This window comes from Camelina sativa, chromosome 4 (genome assembly GCF_000633955.1).
Source record: "Camelina sativa cultivar DH55 chromosome 4, Cs, whole genome shotgun sequence".
Lineage (NCBI taxonomy): Eukaryota > Viridiplantae > Streptophyta > Magnoliopsida > Brassicales > Brassicaceae > Camelina > Camelina sativa.
In genome coordinates this window covers 22,155,699-22,174,819 of record NC_025688.1, presented here as the reverse complement: position 1 = coordinate 22,174,819, position 19,121 = coordinate 22,155,699, and the positions used below count along the sequence as shown (strand labels likewise).

Genomic DNA, 19,121 nt, shown 5'->3' with positions numbered 1-19,121 from the left:
TAACAAATCTTTTGATATCTATAAGTTGTATTAATTTCTTGCATCTGTTTTATTGTGTAGATTCTCGGAATCCAACGGAAGCTATTCCATGATTCTTCATAGTATGACAGGTATGTTTGTGGTTCTTACTAAGTGTTCATATTAGTTTTGTTTTTGTTGTTGATTAACATTGTTTTTGTTATGATTTTCAAAGGTAGGAAGCTGCGCATTTTGTCCTTTTTGATGCGGAATGCAGCGTTAACAATAGATGGTATAGTACTGACTTTGAAGCTGCTCTTTTGACTACTTTTTGATGCGAAGTAGCATGCTTTTGTTGATGGATTGGTTTTTTGATGTAATGCTAGCTTAACCTAGATAAAATGCTAGCTTAGCAGCTTCTCTAATGGTCTGTAATGGTATGTAATAGTCTGTACTAGTAGCTTAAAGCCTTTAAACTCATAAACACAACTTTAAGCTACTAGTACATGAACTTAGCAGATTGTATTTTGTTGTTTACTTCAGAAAATTTTTAATTCGGGTTATTTAACCCGAATTAGAAATTGTTTTCGGATGCAAAATTAAATCAGGTAACCGATCCGATTAACCCGAGTACTGTCTGAACCGAACCGTATTTCAATTTAACTTCAATTCGGTGAAATTTTAAAAAACCCGAATTAGAAAAAAACCAAACAACCCGACCCGAACAACCCATTTATGCTGAACGCCCAGGGCGACTTATTACCATTCGAAACTCGCACGAGAATGAATTAATTAATACTCGTGCGTAAAATGTTGGTTGGCCATAAAATAAAGTTGTAGTTTGTTCTTGTCCTAGAGAAAATATATGCAGGTGGAATGGAATTGATTCGAACCAAAAAAAAAAAGCAAAAGGGGGTTGGAATTGACTATTTTGAAACGTACGGGGAGAGAGAGTGAGACTTAACGTTTTTAAGTGACTCACAAAGCAAAAATATCAAATTCTGATTCCTTCCTCCTCCTCCGACTCAAGACACCATTTCCATCATCGTTTCTATTCCTCCGATTCTCGCCTTTCTTCGGATTTTTCACTCTTCTGCTCGAAAGGTCTCTCTCTCCCCGTATATATATATATATCTCTTAACCCATGTTTTGAAATTGAAGCTCACCTTGTCATCTCTATATTATCTCCTTCTCCTTCTTGTTTTAGCTTCTTCTACTCAACTCGTAATATTCATTTCTCTTGGTTCCACTATGTTTTCTAATTTTGGTGATTTGTAGGTTTGAATGAATTGGTAGAATCTTCTGGGCACCGTTCAATTCAATTCTGTTTGGTTTATGATTCAGTTTGCCAAAATAACTGACCTAATATTCTATTCCTGGCAAATTATATTTTCTTACATGTGTCTGAGCTCACTTAGGCAGATGCAGTGTGAATTTGAATTCGATATGTAAGAACAAAGGTTAATCCTTTACTTGTTAGAGTTTATCAAAAACACAACTTTGTCAGAGTCTCAGAGTTCATTTACCTGTTTTTTTTTCAGATTTGTTTGTTTAGATTGTGGAGCTCTATAATGAAGTTAAATTTGTTGTTTTTTTTTTCTTTTCTTTCAGGGCAGTGCTTGAGAATCATTGAAGAAGGTGATCGCTGGTGCTGAAACTGGAAACAGATACACCGTCCGTTCATCTTTGTTTTTAGATAACTCAAAGCTTGACCAGAGCCGTGTTGCGCAACTCAAGAACTTGGAGTTTTTGCTTCCTTTTTCGTATCATGCCGTATTATATTCAGAGGCTTTTCAATACTTGCAAGGCATCTCTCTCATCCAATGGACCTGTGTCTGAGGAGGCCTTAGACAAGGTTCGCAATATGTTGGGTAGGACTTCATTTTTTTTATCCACTGTCTTGCAAATTTTCTTCCTTTCTCTGTCTGCAACCTTGCTTGCTCCCATAATTGCAGTACTAGTTTTGGGTTTCGCACTCTCTTGTGTTATCATTAGACTACTGTTGTTGTTTATCAGGTTTAATACTTGCGGACCGGGACATACTTGATACCTTTATTTATTATTTCAGAGAAAATCAAGCCTTCTGATGTTGGTCTCGAACAGGAAGCACAATTGGTGCGTAACTGGCCTGGTCCTGGGAACGAGCGTGATGGAAACCATCATTCGCTGCCAGCTATAAAATACCTTCAGTTACATGAGTGTGACAGCTTCTCGGTGAGCAAATTTTCTTTCAGGCTCCACATGTTAACTGCAGCTAAACAATGTTCTGAAATGCAAGATTCTTGCTTTTCTTGTCTTGCTTACTAGGCTTTGATCATTATTTTGTCAGATTGGAATTTTCTGCATGCCACCTGGGTCTATCATACCACTTCATAATCATCCAGGCATGACAGTGCTAAGCAAGCTTGTTTATGGTTCTATGCACGTGAAGTCATATGATTGGGCTGAGCCTGACCAATCAGAGCTAGACGATCCATTACAAGGTAATAGCGACATGTAAACTGCCCCAGTGTAACATCCGTCGTGCTATGCGAATAATTTCAAAATGAGTAATCTGTTGTTTCCTTTTACTCATAGCAAGACCTGCAAAACTGGTCAAGGATACTGATATGACTGCCCCTACCCCAGCGACCACTCTATATCCAACAACCGGCGGCAACATTCATTGTTTTAAAGCCATTACTCATTGTGCAATCTTCGACATCTTATCTCCTCCATACTCTTCTACTCACGGCAGACACTGCAACTACTTCCGGAAATCCCCAATACGAGACTTACCTGGTATAATAACACAAAATTCACAGGAAAACCACTTTATAACTTAATTGCTTAAAAATGCGACTTCATTTCTTACTGTTACTACTCCTAACACTTTGTTGAGGAATCATGGGTTAAAGCACTAGGTTCTTGATTAGATAAGAGTTTAAATGTAGATATCATGGAACAAATCACTTCATAACTTGATTGTATTGCTAAACAGATTTGGTTTATGAATTTATTTTTGTTACTATGGCAATGTTGTTGAAAACATCATGTTTAAAAACCAGGTGAGATTGAAGTGATGAATGGACAAGTGATCTCAAATGTTACATGGCTCGAAGAGTATCAACCTCCTGATAGCTTTGTGATCTGGAGAGTTCCGTACAGAGGTCCTGTGATTAGAAAATGAGATTACAAAAAAATTAAGCATATAAGAAAAGAGCAGAAAGAGAAAGGAGCTTATATCATCAGGACTCGGGAGAATAATTGGTAAACCATTCAGAGGCTGGCTGCATAATGGTCGGGTAACTCGGGTTCTTACATATTTGTGACCACATTAAGTTCCAGCTTATTTCGTTGTATGATAATATGTTAACCACATACAATCTTTATGATTTCACTACTAGTTCAATATTATAATTTTTTTGGTCCCTTTTTATATGCTACTTAAACAATTTCATATATAGTTTCTATAATTTTGTTTCCATTGATCTTTTTGCCTGTCCTTCTTGAATTGTCTACACCATAGCAACCTTGAATTCTATTGTTGGCCACATAAGAATAAATCAAGAAAATCATGCAGATTTTTGGTATGAGAGATGATTTTTAAGTGTTAACCTTTGGTGAGCAAATTCACTAAGAGATGAAGATCAAGATCGACTGATCGAGTAAGTACCTACCATAACTCGATCGATACAAAGCTTACTGCAATAAAATCCAGATAAATAGGCTTTGTTTGGAATGAAAAACGTTAAATAAGTACTTAAAAAGCTAACAGTATGTTTCCTCCACAAAACCATCAAACCACTTTCACCAGTTCGATGTTTCACAGAAGTAGTACAAGATATGAAAGGGCTCAAAACGTAATAAGAACTAGGAAAAAACATAAAATCATACTCAAAATTACTCAATGGCAAAACACGCAAAGAGTCGAGATCTTCCCTTGCCTCATTTTCTAAGCACACTCTTCTTCCTCTTCGGTTTCAATCCACCACCAGACTCGTCTTTGGCAATCTTTGTAGTCTTTTTCGCCTTTAACACATCCTTGCTCAGCTTCACAACATCTGGTTTCACCTTCCCCTTGGCCGCTACTGCTACCTTCACCGGTTTCTCAACTTCTGGCTTCAACTTCCCTTTGACAGCCTTCTTCATCGGTTTCTCAACTTCTGGTTTCAAGTTCCCTTTGGCAGCTTTCTTCACCGGCTTCACACTCTCTGCAACCTCACTGACCTCCTTCTTCCTCTTCTTCATCTTCTTCTCCTCCTTATCCCCAGACTCAACAATAATCTCATTCTTCTCCTCATCAGCACCAATCTCATCCTCATCAAGCACCTCGGATATATTACTATCCATATACCTAACCTCATGAATCATACCCTTCTTCCTCTTACCCTTAACCGAAACACTCTTCTCGCTAGCATCATCAGCAACTTCTTCAACTTCACCCTTCTTCTCCTCCTTAACCACATTCTTCCCACTTCCAAAAGCATCGATTTTGAGCTTCAAATCAGGCACAGCTTGATATATAGGCAATGCCAAACTCTCAGACAACTTCAAATGCAAAGACCTAACGAATTTCCACTTATTAGGCAAAATCTCAACTACTCCATTCAATGTAGCCATCACATTCTCAGCAATTTGACTACTCTCCATAGACAATTTCCCAACCTTAACAACACAACACGTCCCAGTCCTCATGAAGAACATAGCAGAACCACAAGCTTTCTCTATCTGCTCTTTCCAGTTCTTGTGCTGCAAATCAATCGCCACCGGAATCTTCTTTCTGGCGAAGAACTTCTTCCCAATCAACCTCGGGAGAAGAGGAAGAATCCTCCGATCAGCGAAGAACATGTCGTACGAATCGCAGAGCTTCCTCTTAGCTTCGAACGGCTTGTAATCAGACTTGAGTTTTGACAGCTTAAGAACCTTCGTGATCGGAATATTCTCCGATTTGATCTTCTTCATCACATCAGCCTTGGTGAGACCACTCTTAGGTCTGTCGTCGATAATGAGACAAAGCTCCGGGGAATATTCCGACGGGTTGATAAGAGGATGAGGTAAAGGGATACGATGAGCGTTCGTGCGGCTCGTCTGTGGAATCTTCTTCAGAGTAACGAAGAGGTAGAGTACCTCGTCTTGCTCGAGAAGTTGAGGCTTCTCTGTTTTTGATTTTTCGCTTCTCCAGTTGATAAGACCATCGATGGCGCTTCTAACGGTCTTGGGACTCACTCTTGACGTCTGCGAAGCGGGAACAAGTTGCTGCTCCGTCTGTTGCGGCGGCGGCGGCGACTCTGTGGTGGTCATTTGAGAGATTTGGGGAGAGAGCGAGAGAGAGAGAATTAGGGTTTAAGGAGGAGGATGACCAAAATAAAGCTCTATGACTTTAGGATTTATCACTGGTAATAAATGGGCATTTAGTTTTGGGCCCGTTTTGTTTCTTTTTACAAATATGGGCTGAACTTATTTTTAGTTTATTATTTTATATAAGAATTTTGTTTTTTGTCCCTAGTAGTTTTTTTTTTAAACATCTTCCATGTGACTTTTTCAACGCAGAAGCTGTTTGATTGATGATGCTATGCTATGATCAATATCTAAAAGTCTATGTGGAAATGAAAAGAGGGAATAGAGAACGACGCTTTATAATTTTGTTGGATTCCGTGGTTTAGGAAATTTTAAAATTGTCTACTTTTTTGTCAAGGAAAAATTCACCAAATTAATGTTTTTTTTTTTTTTTGAAAAATATTTCATTCAAAATAATATTCTTCTTTGTTAGAAATCACAAATCAGAAATATTTTATTCTAATATTTATATGAGTCAACCTTTCAACCATGTTTGTTTGTGTTTTGTCATTGTCTCTTTAACTTTTTATTCTCTGTTTAAAACTATATTTTTCAATTATTAGGATAATTTAGTTTGTAACAAATTATAACTACTCGTATTACTCAGCGAATATATGTTTTGGGATATATGTGTGGGTGAAAATAAGTTTAGTATGATATATATGTGTGGGTGAAAATAAGTTTAGTATGATATATATATATATATAATTATATATCGTAGCTACATTGTGAGATTCAAGTCTCCTCCAAGTGTGTGAAGGCTCTCAGCTTCATCTAATTGCTCAGGCATCGTTCTCATATGCTCTACCTTGGATTCGCTAACTCAACCACAACAACCTTCATCAACTCATTTACTCTCTTTTTTCTTTTCTTTTTTTACTCTGATTTTGTAAGCTCAAAAGTCCAAACACTAAAGAAAAAGTTTTTAGCTTTCAAGTGATCGAACAATAGAATGAAGCATATTACAAATATTCAAAATCATACGAAAGTGGAGCCCGTGTGAGACCCAAAACTAATTGCAGCAAAAAAAGAACTAAAAAGATTATAAAAAGATGAATATTATAGAATACTTATACAATGACTGCACTGTTTACAATAAAGTCTTTGCCTTTATTTTTATACACCTGATAAATTGAAACGTTATGACCTTTTTCAAATTATGTTTTTTTTTTTTTTTTTTGTCCCCTAAACCAATTCAAATTCTCTCATACGTTTCAAAGTAGAAACTGAAATATAAGCATATACAGTAGCAATCTCGATCTGCATTGGATACCAAATATAAAACATTATCAAAGCTACATTATATTAGATGTGTTCATGCTATTAACAAAAGCCAAAATAGTTGTTGTAAAAAAAAGTTTTATTTTTCCTTTTTCGTAAAGAAAAAAAAAAACATAACACTTTCAATATCCTAAAGGAGGGAGCTTTCAGTGTCCTAAATTCAAAACTCTCTTTGTCTTCTCTCTCTCTCTCTTCATCTTTGCAACGGCTCTCTCTCTGTCGTCATTTCAATTCAAACTCTTCTTATCTCTCTCTTTTCTAAAAAAGAAACGTCTCTGGCTGCTTCTACAATACTTCTTTTTAGCTCACTACCCAAATCCCTAATCTCAACTGCCAAAAATCCCCAATCTCGAATCTGTTTTGAGCTTTCCTGATCTTACCCATTACGCAAAACCCCCAACTCTCCTCTTTTGATTTGTTTTGTCTGATTTGATTAAATCTCATTTTTGTGTGTTTTCGTCGTTGTTGTTCTTCAGTGCGATTGTGAGCTAGAGAGATTAAAGTGGAGAGCTTTAGTTGATTTTTAAGGCAAGAAGATCTTCTAGCGCCACAGTTTTTTGCGATTCTGCTCGATCCAATTGGCAAAAAAAAACACATCTGGGTTCTCATTTCGCTGAATTTGGTTATCTTCCATAAGGGTTTCTGCAAATTACACTCACTCAATTGATCCATTAGTAACATAAAAAAAAAAAAAAAATGAGATCTTTGGCATTCTGAGAAAGATAGAAACTGAGAGAGGTAAAATTATTTCATTCCTGATCTAATTTCCTTTAAATTTTGGTCTTTTTTTGGGTTTTGTCTGATGTTGTTATGATGGGATCCAGTGTCTTGTAAGTACATTTCATTGAAACTGACTCAGTTTTTGTGATCTCATAGGTGGAATTAAGATGGACTTTGTTGAGAGGAAAAGACCTAGAGGAGCGTTTCTTAATCTGTTTGATTGGCATGGCAAATCCAGGAAGAAGCTTTTCTCGTCCAACATCTCCCAACTCTCTGGTTTGGTCTTCATTCTTTTTGTTTTCTATCCATATAAATGTTTGTTGTATATATATATATAAGTTAAGGTAATGCAGTTCAATTAATCTAAAGTTTCTTTTTTATATATATACAGAAGAATCAAAGCAAGCAAAAGAGAATGTTCAAAATCCCTCTATTACGCCGCATTCTGTTGTAAGCCTTTGCTCAATACTATTTTCCTTGTTTTATGCAATGCTTCATTTGTTAGACATGAACTTATTGTGTTCTCTGGTGTGTGGTGTGATTCTGTTTTAACAGTTTGAGGTTGATCAATCTGTCAAGAACTCAACTTACAACCCGAGAAGTGACTCGAGCTGTTGTGCTTCATCTGTAACTAGTGATGATGGAAATGTGGTTAAAGCACCGAGTGTGGTAGCCAGGCTTATGGGTTTAGAGGGTTTGCCTCTACCAAACGTTTTGGAACCACGGGTTAATCCTGATCTTGATCCATACTTTCTCAGATCCTCCCGCCAGGCAAGCACTTGGGATGCTAATGTTGATCATCAGAGTGGGTTCGATGGCGGTTCTTGGGACCATTTGGATTCAAGAACGAGTAAAGGGCCTCGTAAGCGGATGATTGAGCGGTTTCAAACCGAAACCTTACCCCCAAGATCAGCTAAACCGATCTCTGTCACTCACAACAAGCTCTTGTCTCCAATAAGGAACCCTGGATTTGTTCCATCTAGGAACCCTGCTTATGTAATGGAAGCTGCTTCACGAATGATGGAGCAAAGTCCGCGGATGATTGCAAGAACACGGGTGGTGTCATCTTCAGATTCTTCTTCGCCAGTTCCATTGAGGATTCGAGATTTGAAAGAGAAACTAGAAGCTGCACAGAAAGCGTCAAGTTCAGTTCCTCAAATATCTTCTAATGATACTCGCAACAGTAGGTACCTAAGAGGAGATCAAAACGAGAAGAAAACTACAGTATTGGGGAAAAGCAGTTGTGATGGGTTGAAAGGTGAAGTGAAGCCACCTTCTTTCTCTGCGCAAGCAAAGGCCAGTAGTAATAAAAAGCAAGACAGCTCAACTACGTCCTCAAGTGGCAACAAGAGGATGTCTACGGGACAAAAGGAGAAAGTGGAAGCAAAGAATAGGGCAGTTAGAAGCCAAGACAGTATCAAAGGATCTTCCTTGAGCACAGGGAAGAATGTGCTTAAGCAGAACCACCAGAAGCAGAACTGCAGAGACAATCAGCAATCCAGGAAAGTAATGAACAAAGTAGTAAATAAGGTTATTGTGGAAAGTGGAACTACATCGAAGAGTCCTGGATTTACTATGGCATCAGCAGAAAAGCCCACTTCTTTACCTTTATCCCGCAAAAAGAGTCTTCCTCGAAACAAAAAGCCACGGAATGGAGTGCAAGAGTCGGTAATTTATGAAGATAAGCGGATCAAAAAGGCTGAAAAGTCGATAAAATATAACATTTCCAGTGATGGAGACTCGAGTATGAGTAAAGATGATCAGAAAAGGGACATGGATGTGATATCTTTTACTTTCTCATCTTCGATCAAAGGTTTATCATCTCATTCACAAGGAACCAAACAAGATGCAGACTCTGCTGTGAAGTTCAATGTGATAGGAGGTGACTCTTTAAACGCTCTTTTGGAGCAAAAGCTCAGGGAGTTGACCTCGAAGATTGAATCATCTAGCTCTAGTTTGATCCAAGAAGAGTCTTTGAGTTCCATTTCAAAGGATAGAGCGAATGGGATGGTTTCATCGCCATCAAAATATAGTGAATTGACTCATATCAGTCTTGATAAAGTTGTAACAGAGAGTGAAACTGTTTCTGACTGCACTTCCTTCTATAACAACAACCAGAAAGTCCAGGTTAGTTTCGATCAACTGCAGCTTCACTATTCTATTATATCAAATGCTTTACCAGTCTCTAAGAAAATCTTATCTTTTTTTCCTTAAAGAAGAAGAAGATGATACAGGGAGAAGAACAAGACGTTAGCAGCATTACCACTCTTACAGAAGCCGATGATTTTGCACTCTCCTGCAGCAAGAGTATCTCAGATTGCAGACATGACAGAGAATATGGTATGTCTTTGTGAATTTATGTCTGAATTCACACCAAATAGTCTTAGTAGGGAATTGGTTTGATTGGCAGCTAAATAAGCTTAATGTTGTTGGTAATTTCAGGCATGAAACAGAGTTCATCAGATCAAGAGCTCACTTGGGTATCATCATCAAACGAGTCCCAGCACACGTTAGATGAAACAGATTCATCAACACTCGATTGGGAGCTCGAGTACATAACCGAGATACTCAACTCTGGGCAGCTCATGTTTCAAGACTTGGCCTCAGGGACAATCACTAATGAATCATTATTACCCTCGAGCCTCTTTGATGAAATGGAACGCTCTCGAGGAGCTGCGATGTCAACGAAGACAGAAAGAAAGGCACTTTTCGAATGTGTGAATGAGTGCTTAGCGGTGAAATTTGAAAGGATGTTAATTGGAACCTGCAAAGAGATGATGATGTCAGGTGGGATTTTGTTGGAACATAGAGATCTGTTGGCTGAAGAACTGAACAGAGAAGTAAAAGGGTTGAAGAAGATGAGAGAGATGATGATCGACGAGCTTGTGGATCATGACATGAGCTGTTTCGAAGGGAAGTGGATTGGTTACGAAAGAGAGATGTTTGAGGAAGGCATTGATATTGAAGGAGAGATTGTTTCGGCTTTGGTTGATGATTTAGTTAGTGATCTTTTCTCTAATAGTAGTGTTTTTAAACAGTCGTTGTAACCTGTATTGTCTTTTTTTTAAGAAGCTTCTTGTGATTCTGAAATTGTCTGGATGAAGTAAAGTGGTCAGCATATACGGCGGCTAAAGAAGACGTGTCACTCTACCATTTGTTTGATCTTCATCTAATCAATAGCCGAAACTGGTTCTTTATTTTTTCATTTTTGGATTCGGTTTAACAGAACAAACCAGTTATTAGTATAGCATGTTTACTACTTAGTCCTCAATTTAACGAGACGTGGTTAAAATCTTATAGGGTTAATTATGTAAAATACACATCCCTTTACTTTCAGGCTTCAACTAAAAAGGTTATGAAATACTAACTGATTTTATTAAAATCATGTTAGAGGTTTAATGAATTTTTTATATAGAGTCAAGGTGACGGTGGCAAAATGACGTGGGCACCACCACTTGCGTTTCTCATCTTCTTTCGGCTTATAAATTGGGTTGATGAAACAATTTCCTCATTAATTGCCAAAAAGAATTATTACCGGAGATAAAAATAGATTTTAGATGGTGTGTGTGTTTTTTATGGTCGAAAGTGATGTTGTTATATTGATGATTGAATAAAGTTAAAATACAATTGATTTTGAAGCCATTTAGTCTGTGAAAAACAACTTGAATAAAAAATAGAAGAAATACAACCAAATTTAGATGGTGTGTTTTTTTGGTTCTTTTGGACAAATTTTAATCCTTATTATTATTTTCAGTATATTCTTAAAATTTCCAACGTTTTTTAAAAATATATTTTCTTGATAGAAATTAATATAGTGTTTTACCGAAAATATTATCCCTATAATTATCACATCCATTTGACTAGTTTCATCATCAAATTTTATATTCTTTTTATCATCAAAACCCATTATATCTATGATCTATCTATAATTAAACAAAAACATAGATACGGATAAAAATATTAAATAGATTTTAAATATTTTTAGGTTTGCTAATAGTTGTACTTTGGTAGCAAAACATTTTTTTTCTTCAAAAGATGGTTAAAATGGGGTTGTAAACATGAAAATTTATTTTCGTTTTAATTAGCTGGTTATCAGAATTATTCGAAGAATATTTAACTTTGGCTAAACAAAAAACATTAACCGGGGAAAAAGGAAAAAAAGAACAAAAGGAATAGATTCGATGATAATGTTCCACGTGCAATTTTTTTTTTCCTTCAAATCTAATTGACCTTGACGTGATCCACTTTTATTTAAATTTTCTCTAAATTTTTCAAAACTAAATTTGCCATAATTGCACAACAAATAGTCATCATCATCAGTACGTCATTAAATTTAAAAGTAATAGGTTCTGTTTCTCACATTTGTTTAACCCTCCTCTATGTTTTTTTTTTGTTTTTTCAATATCGTGGGATCATTTTTTATTCACTTGTGATCAGTATATGCTGTTCATTTCTTCTTTGTTTTGCAAAAGTAGTTTCATTTGTTTTTTTTTTGTAACAAAAGAATCATAATAATAGGGAAAGTATGAGAACAATTTAAAAAAATCCGAACTCGATCAAAGTACATTCTTTATTAGTATTTTGAGTAATTAATTAAGGTCCACTACGTTCAATGAATAAAGACCATCTCACTTTTAATAAGATTAAAATAAATATCAGTATGTGTTGTCAAAAAAAACTAAAAAATATACCTAATGTATGTGCTAATTATTCTTCTTTTTATAAAATTTATGTATTAACCAAAAAAAAAAAAAAGAGAGTAAAAAGATGCATAAGATTGCTACTACTACCACCGCCAATCAAAAAAAAGAGAAGCGACGGTGGTAATTCACGAGAGCTGCCAGCTGTCTATCGGAGAGAGGTGCATCTACTTTATGACACGTGACTCATCAACTTAGCACGTGACTTGGCCATCGTCACTTGTTTTGTTGGGGGTCACTCGTCGTCTCTCTTCTTCTTCTTCTTCTTCCTCTCCTTTCCTAAATATCCCATCACTCTCTCTCTCTCTCTCTTTTGGTCCCTCAAAATCAAAATCTAAAAACCACTGTATAATAATATCCCAATTGTAATAGTTCTTATATATTCAAAAAAAAAGCACACACATACATATATGCTCTCTCTCTCTCTCTGATTGTTTTGTGTGTATGTATGTGTGTGTGTGAAACTCATAGCTCTTTGTTGCTTTTGATCGGGATTCTTCACAGTGAGATCGAGTTCGTCGTTTTATGCAGTTTGATTTCGTTTATATTTATTCGAATCGGGAGTTCGATCGGAATTTGAATGCGTGGATCTGATTACGGTGATTTTACAAAAAACCCTTTTCTACTTTTTTTTTTTTTTTAATTTAAATGCTCATCTTTGGAATTGTGATTTCGTTTGGTTTTTATGTTTGTGACATTTCGTGCTATGTATTGGATCGGTCTTAGGTGGGGTTTTCTAGATAGTCGTATCGGTTTTTAAAAGTTTGGTGGGTTTTTGCGTTAGGATTGCTTTGGCGTTGAAACTGGGAAGTTGCTGTGTAGATCGCACTTTATGAACTGCTCTATATACGGGAGTAAATTTATGCAGAATTGTGGATATTTTAGTACCTAGGGATTTTGATGGTTTGCTCTATTCAATTACTCAGATTCTGTCGTTGACTTGAGAGTGCTATTGGATTATGAGAGTGAGATTCTCTTCTTCTTAATTGAAATGCTGATGGTTTCCTTTTCTTTAACTTTTTAATTTCCGCTTCTTGTTTTGTGTTTTTGGCTCATAAGGAATCATTTTGTTATGAGCTTTAGCCTTTGATACAGATCTAGTAATAGGACCGGTCGTTAGTTAGCTAGAAAACAGAGGAACAACTAGAAAACAGGGGATCCTAAAGCTTAAGCTTCCCTTAACCCTAGTCTCTCTTGAGCATAAGGTTAATGCTTGGAAGTTATCCTTTATTCATGTTTGAGTCCCCTTTTATAAGAACCTTACAACCTACTCTTAACTGTTAATTAAGTAAGATTGCCAAAACCATAATTGAATCTAAAAAGGAAATAGAAGTAAGTCGGCAAAAGAAGCTTCTCAAGTCTTCTTGTTCCTTCTATGATACTTAATTCCATAGCGAGTATCATTACTCTCCTCCTCCACTAGGAGCTTGTCCTCAAGCTCCAATTCTGGATATGCTTCAATGAGTTTGGCCGCATCCTCCCAAGTTGCCTCATCTTCTGCATCCTTAGTCCATTTGACCAGCACTTGCCTAACATCACCTCTCCTACGTGCCTTGACCAGTTTGTGTGGCTTGGTTGGAGCCAGCCGTCCCTGCAAAACCGGAGGTAAAGGAGTGACGACGTCAGGTCGTTCCCCTTTATGACCCTTCAGAAGAGAAACATGGAACACATCATGAATTTTTGATCCCTCCGGAAGGTATAAACGGTAAGAAACTGTTCCGATACGAGCTGCAACTTCAAAAGGACCATAAAATTTTGGAGATAGTTTTGTGTAAGCCTTCTTAGAGACTGTCAACTGTCGATATGGTTGTAATTTGAGCCACACCCAATCTCCCACCTGAAACTCAACAAACCGATGATGGTTATCATACGTGAGCTTCATCCGCTGCTGAGCTTCAAGAAGTCGTTCTCTTGCCAATGCTAGGAATTCATCTCGCTGTTCCAACGCGACATCAACTGCTTCCACTCGGATACCACCTCCCGCATAATCTAGGAGACGTGGAGGCTCCCTCCCATATACTACTCGAAATGGCGTTGACTTCAGCCCGGTATGAAATGACGTATTATAGCAATATTCAACCCAAGGAAGCCAACTAAGCCAGTCACGTGGAGCATCACCTGTTAAACAACGAAGATACATTTCCATGGTCCGATTAACAATTTCCGTTTGCCCATCGGACTGAGGTCGATATGCCGTTGTGAAACACAATTCCGTTCCCATTAATCTCCACAATTCTCGCCAAAATAGGCTTCGAAATACTTTATCACGATCAGTCACGATGGTCTCAGGAATACCATGTAAGCGCACAATGTCGCGGAAAAATACTTGTGCTACAGAGCTAGCAATATACAGATGACTGAGAGCAATGAAGTGAGCATATTTTGAGAAACGATCAACTACTACTAAGATCACTGTCTTCCCAAAAACTTTAGGCAAAGCTTCCACGAAATCCATAGAAATATCCAACCAAACTTGCGTGGGAACCTGAAGTGGTTGTAGCAATCCACCAGGTTGTAATGTTTCCCACTTGTTTCGTTGGCAAATTTGACACTCCCTCACAAAATCTTGAACAGTCCTCTTCCACCCTTTCCAGTAAAAATCTCGTCGAATTCGATCCATGGTTTTTTGAACCCCCTCATGACCAAAGTTGTGAAATCCGGATACCACATCACGGACCAAGGTTGATTCAGGCGAGATATATACTCTGCCCTTAAAAAAAATCAGCCCTTCTCTAGCCTCCCATTCACGAGGAAGCTCTCCTCGTATTATCTTATCACGAATTTCAGCGAGGTGAGGTTGGGCTGCAACTTCAGCTTTTAATCGTTCAAGAATTCCTGAGCCAGACCCTTGTATCGCATAAACAACACATTCTCCCTCAACTTCATTCTCACTCCGTCATGACAAGGCATCTGCAGCCTTATTTGATTTACCTGAACGAAATTCAACTGTAAAGTCAAACCCCAACAACTTACTTATCCAGTGAATTTGTGGTGTTGTTGATAAGCGTTGTTCAAGTATGAACTTAAGACTGTAATGATCAGTTCGTATAATAAACCGTCGTCCCCATAAGTATGGTCGCCAATGAATGACTGCCTTTGCAAGACCAATAAGCTCTCTCTCGTAAGCAGCTAGCTTGTTGTGGCGTTCGGCCAGCTTGCGACTAAAAAATGCTATTGGGTGTCCATGTTGATGAAGAGCAGCTCCAATCCCACTTCCCGAAGCATCACATTCCACCACAAAGTCCTTGGTAAAATCTGGCAATGCCAACACCGGTGCTTCGGACAAAACGTGTTTCAATGTTGTAAATGCTATTTCGGCCTCTTCATTCCAAAGAAACCCTGTTTTCCGCAGAATGTTTGTCAATGGAGTAGCCATAATTCCGTAGTCTTGTATAAACTTCTTATAGTAGCCAGACAACCCTAGAAATCCTCGCACAGCTTTTGTAGACATTGGTCGTGGCCAGTCGCGAACGGCGGCAACCTTAGTCATGTCGACTCTTACTCCATCACAAGAAATAACGTGTCCTAAGTACCCAACTTCGGTCTGTTCAAATGAACACTTGGAACGTTTTAAGAACAACGTATGTCTTCGTAGGAGCTCAAAAACAGTGCGGACATGTTGTAAATGGTCATCCAAAGTAGTGATGTAGTTAAGAATGTCATCAAAAAATACAAGGACAAATTTTTTGAGTACACCTTGAAACACCGAATTCATGAGGCTTTGGAAAGTTGACGGTGCATTAGAGAGTCCAAAAGGCATCATCAAGAATTCATAATGCCCATGATGTGTTCGAAATGCTGTTTTGCCAATGTCCCCTTCAAAAATTCGAACTTGGTGATAGCCCGATGTGAGGTCCAACTTTGTGAAGAAACGCGCTCCGTGTAGCTCATCTAGGAGCTCATCTACGATAGGAATTGGAAATTTATCTTTAACCGTGACCTTGTTCAATTCCCTGTAATCAATGCAAAATCTCCAAGTCCCATCAGATTTTTTTACCAACAATACTAGGGAAGAAAAAGGAGAAGAGCTTGGCCGAATGACTCCACTTTTAAGCATTTTCGTGCATTGCTTTTCAATCTCATCTTTTAACAAATGTGGATAGCGGTAAGGTCGAACTGCAACTGGATTAGTCCCTTGTAGGAGACTGATTCTATGATCACACGATCTCTGCGGTGGAAGCCCCGTTGGCTTAGTATATAAGTCTCCAAATTCCCGTAACAATCCTTCAAACCCAGCTGATGTTCTTGGAACCAAAACCGATGTTGCCTCCTGTGCTGTCTTTTTTCTCGAGATCTTATCATCATTATCCCCATGGGTTAAAAATATCTCCTCTTCTTCTTCAAACCAATCGTCAAGGGTTTTATTGCTACCAATGGTGTTTAAACTGGCATCTTGCTCTCTTCTATTGTTCGTTTCACTTTTCCACGTAATCATTGTTCCTTGATGATCAAATTCTATCGTTCTTGCTGGACCATCCCACATAACACGCCCTAAAGCATTCAACCAACGTATCCCCAATACCACATCAAAGCCACTGAGTGGTATCGCAAAACAATCAGCCACAAAATGATGCCCTTGGACCGTCATTGCTAGATCTTTACAAAACCCATCAACTTGACATTTACCACCATCTGCTACTGAAACTACTCGTCCAGTTTTTTTCTGCATTGGAATTCCCAATTTTTCAGCCACACTACTTTTTATGAAATTATGTGTGCTTCCCGTATCTAACAAGATCCAGCCTGTTCCATCGGCAATTTTTGCATTCACCTGAAAAGTTTTGTCATTTTGTTCTCCTTTCATCGCACGTAAAGAGATTTCCATCTCTTCATCAAGCGGACTGTCCTTTGGCTCCTCGCCAACCTCAACTGGCCATATGTGGAATAACACCGGTTTACATGCATGACCTGGAGCATATAATTCCTCGCAATTAAAACAAAGTCCCTTGGCTCTCCTTTCTGCCATCTCCGAATTAGTAAGCTTCTTCCAAGGAGGCTTTGTATTATTTTGCTTAGAACCGGTTTGCCGCTCCTTTGCGTCGTCACCCTCTCGGTTTGTTACTCCGCGCTGTCCCACCCCGGCGGGTCTTGTCATAGGGCCAGAATAACGTGTTATGGGAGCCAAATGTCCTCCAAATGTCCGGGTTCTTTTGTCTCCTTCAATCTTAGACTCATTGTCTCTTGCGTACTCCATAGCTTCAAAAATTGTTTCTGGCCTCAAATATTCCACCTCTTTCCTCAAAGAGTCAGTTAAGCCTGCACAAAACTGCCAAAGTTGTTGGTCTCCGGTCAACTTTGTTTGTCTTCCCAAACACGCCTCAAACTGCTCACAATATTCATCTATTGTGCCGGTTTGTCGTAAGTTACACAGTTCTCCAACAGGATTAACTGCATCTGCTCGGCCAAATCTACTCTTGCAGGTCCTCTTAAACTCTGTCCAGCCTAGTCGACGAGCAACTAGTCTCCGCACATTGTTGTACCAATTATGTGCCTTTCCTGTTAGAACAAAGGTTGCTTGGCGCACCTTCGCATCATCATTGTATATCCCTTGATCATCGAAATAATCCTCACACTTCTGCAGCCACTCGACGGCATTGGTCGAACCATCATAGGGTGGAAATTCCATCTTGGATGGAGGCACCACAATTTTCTCCTCTTTACTCCTCCCATTAGCGTTTTTATGTACCCTGAAATCACCCTTCAAGGATCCAGCTTTTTCTTCCTCATAATTGTCCCCAATCTGTCTCACAGACCACTCACCACCACCGTCTGTCAACCGATGCCCCCGCTCTCTTCCAACTGAACGTCTTGCCCAAGGTCCACCAGAAGGAGTACTATGATGTTCTCTGCTCAGTACACCGACCTCGGGGTTGCTTGCCTTCAGTTTCAGCTTCGATACAGAAGCTGACTCTTTTGCTTCCTCTACATCGTCGTCTCTCAGCCCCAAAGTCAGTGACTGGACTGTTTGAGCAAATTCTTCCTTCTCCGCCTTCCTCTCTTCTCTGATTTTGGCTTGTTCTTCCCGGATTTCTTCAAACATGGACTTAGTTTGTTCTCTCGCCTCCTGCTGGTCTGCGCTTGTCATCTCAATCGCAGTTTGTTGTGAGGCTGAAGCATCTTTTAGTTCTTCCATCACAGCTTGCAGCGGACTGAGTTTCTTGTCGATCTCTGTGCTAATTAGCTGCTTAAGTTGCTCGAACTGGGATGTTGTCAAAGCTCCATCTCCCATTGGATCGCTCTGCTCTGATACCAAGATGTTATGAGCTTTAGCCTTTGATACAGATCTAGTAATAGGACCCGTCGTTAGTTAGCTAGAAAACAGAGGAACAACTAGAAAACAGGGGATCGTAAAGCTTAAGCTTCCCTTAACCCTAGTCTCTCTTGAGAATAAGGTTAATGCTTGGAAGTTATCCTTTATTCATGTTTGAGTCCCCTTTTTATAAGAACCTTACAACCTACTCTTAACTGTTAATTAAGTAAGATTGCCAAAACCATAATTGAATCTAAAAAGGAAATAGAAGTAAGTCGGCAAAAGAAGCTTCTCAAGTCTTCTTGTTCCTTCTATGATACTTAATTCCATAGCGAGTATCACATTTTTGTGAATCCACTGAGACATTTAGGATTTTGATCATTTAGATTTTTTTTTGTTCCCCCTAGATTTTGAAGAGATCGGAATAGCTTCAATCATATGAGACAGAAGCTGGTCTTTTTGGATGCAAAAGCATCGAAAGTCTAGTAGTTTGACTAATCCACACATCGTTGAAGTGGTGTGATTTTGAATTTTCCTCTAGTTGGCAATTGTACCAGTTAGGTTGTGTGATATGAGAAAACAAGTGCAACTAGTTTCTTCTTTCTGTAATCTTTGTATTTATGCATTTGAAATTGTTAACTGAATTCATTGAAATCCCCGCCTTCTTTATTTCCGTTTTTTCGATACCATCATAGTTTTTATTTACCATTTTTTCGTTTCTGTGAACGCAGATCGAATGACCTCCAGATTAAGGGCGACTGGTAAATGAATGAAGTGTGCGTCTCATTTGTCAATATTTTGGTCTCTAGGATTTCCTTCTTTTATCTACTATATTCCTCTTATGGGATAAGTAGGGGTTGATATAACTATAGGCATCAAGGAAATTGGCAATG

General features: G+C 38.4%; 3 protein-coding genes across 4 annotated transcripts; 2 read left to right on the top strand and 1 right to left on the bottom strand.

Moving 5' to 3' along the window:
* Positions 955-3,371, top strand: LOC104781779 (plant cysteine oxidase 5). Its single transcript, XM_010506522.1, has 6 exons — positions 955-1,062; positions 1,570-1,829; positions 2,027-2,172; positions 2,288-2,441; positions 2,536-2,739; positions 3,006-3,371. The coding sequence occupies exons 2-6, from the start codon at positions 1,727-1,729 to the stop codon at positions 3,125-3,127; spliced, it is 729 nt and encodes a 242-aa protein (XP_010504824.1). The 5' UTR covers positions 955-1,062; positions 1,570-1,726; the 3' UTR covers positions 3,128-3,371.
* On the bottom strand, positions 3,654-5,300 carry LOC104781778 (ribosomal L1 domain-containing protein 1-like). The gene has a single exon (XM_010506520.2). The coding sequence runs from the start codon at positions 5,239-5,241 to the stop codon at positions 3,886-3,888; it is 1,356 nt and encodes a 451-aa protein (XP_010504822.1). The 5' UTR covers positions 5,242-5,300; the 3' UTR covers positions 3,654-3,885.
* LOC104781777 lies at positions 6,654-10,483 on the top strand. 2 transcript variants are annotated; one of them, XM_010506519.2, is made up of 6 exons: positions 6,654-7,296; positions 7,435-7,554; positions 7,670-7,728; positions 7,834-9,405; positions 9,498-9,618; positions 9,721-10,483. In XM_010506519.2, the coding sequence occupies exons 2-6, from the start codon at positions 7,446-7,448 to the stop codon at positions 10,323-10,325; spliced, it is 2,466 nt and encodes an 821-aa protein (XP_010504821.1). In that variant the 5' UTR covers positions 6,654-7,296; positions 7,435-7,445; the 3' UTR covers positions 10,326-10,483. The 2 variants fall into 2 exon arrangements, with proteins under 2 accessions (XP_010504821.1, XP_010504820.1); XM_010506518.2 differs by having other exon boundaries at positions 6,656-7,296; positions 9,495-9,618.

What these genes read in the sequence shown, in the direction of transcription:
- LOC104781777 (XM_010506518.2), top strand. Translation starts at nt 7,446, where the DNA reads ATGGACTTTGTTGAGAGGAAAAGACCTAGAGGAGCGTTTCTTAATCTG. An exon ending in CTATTACGCCGCATTCTGTT is followed by an intron (nt 7,729 to 7,833) that starts GTAAGCCTTTGC and finishes CTGTTTTAACAG; the next exon opens with TTTGAGGTTGATCAATCTGT. An exon ending in CAGACATGACAGAGAATATG is followed by an intron (nt 9,619 to 9,720) that starts GTATGTCTTTGT and finishes TGGTAATTTCAG; the next exon opens with GCATGAAACAGAGTTCATCA.
- LOC104781779 (XM_010506522.1), top strand. Translation starts at nt 1,727, where the DNA reads ATGCCGTATTATATTCAGAGGCTTTTCAATACTTGCAAGGCATCTCTC. An exon ending in CAAGGTTCGCAATATGTTGG is followed by an intron (nt 1,830 to 2,026) that starts GTAGGACTTCAT and finishes TTATTATTTCAG; the next exon opens with AGAAAATCAAGCCTTCTGAT. An exon ending in CCCAATACGAGACTTACCTG is followed by an intron (nt 2,740 to 3,005) that starts GTATAATAACAC and finishes TTTAAAAACCAG; the next exon opens with GTGAGATTGAAGTGATGAAT.
- LOC104781778 (XM_010506520.2), bottom strand. Translation starts at nt 5,241, where the DNA reads ATGACCACCACAGAGTCGCCGCCGCCGCCGCAACAGACGGAGCAGCAA.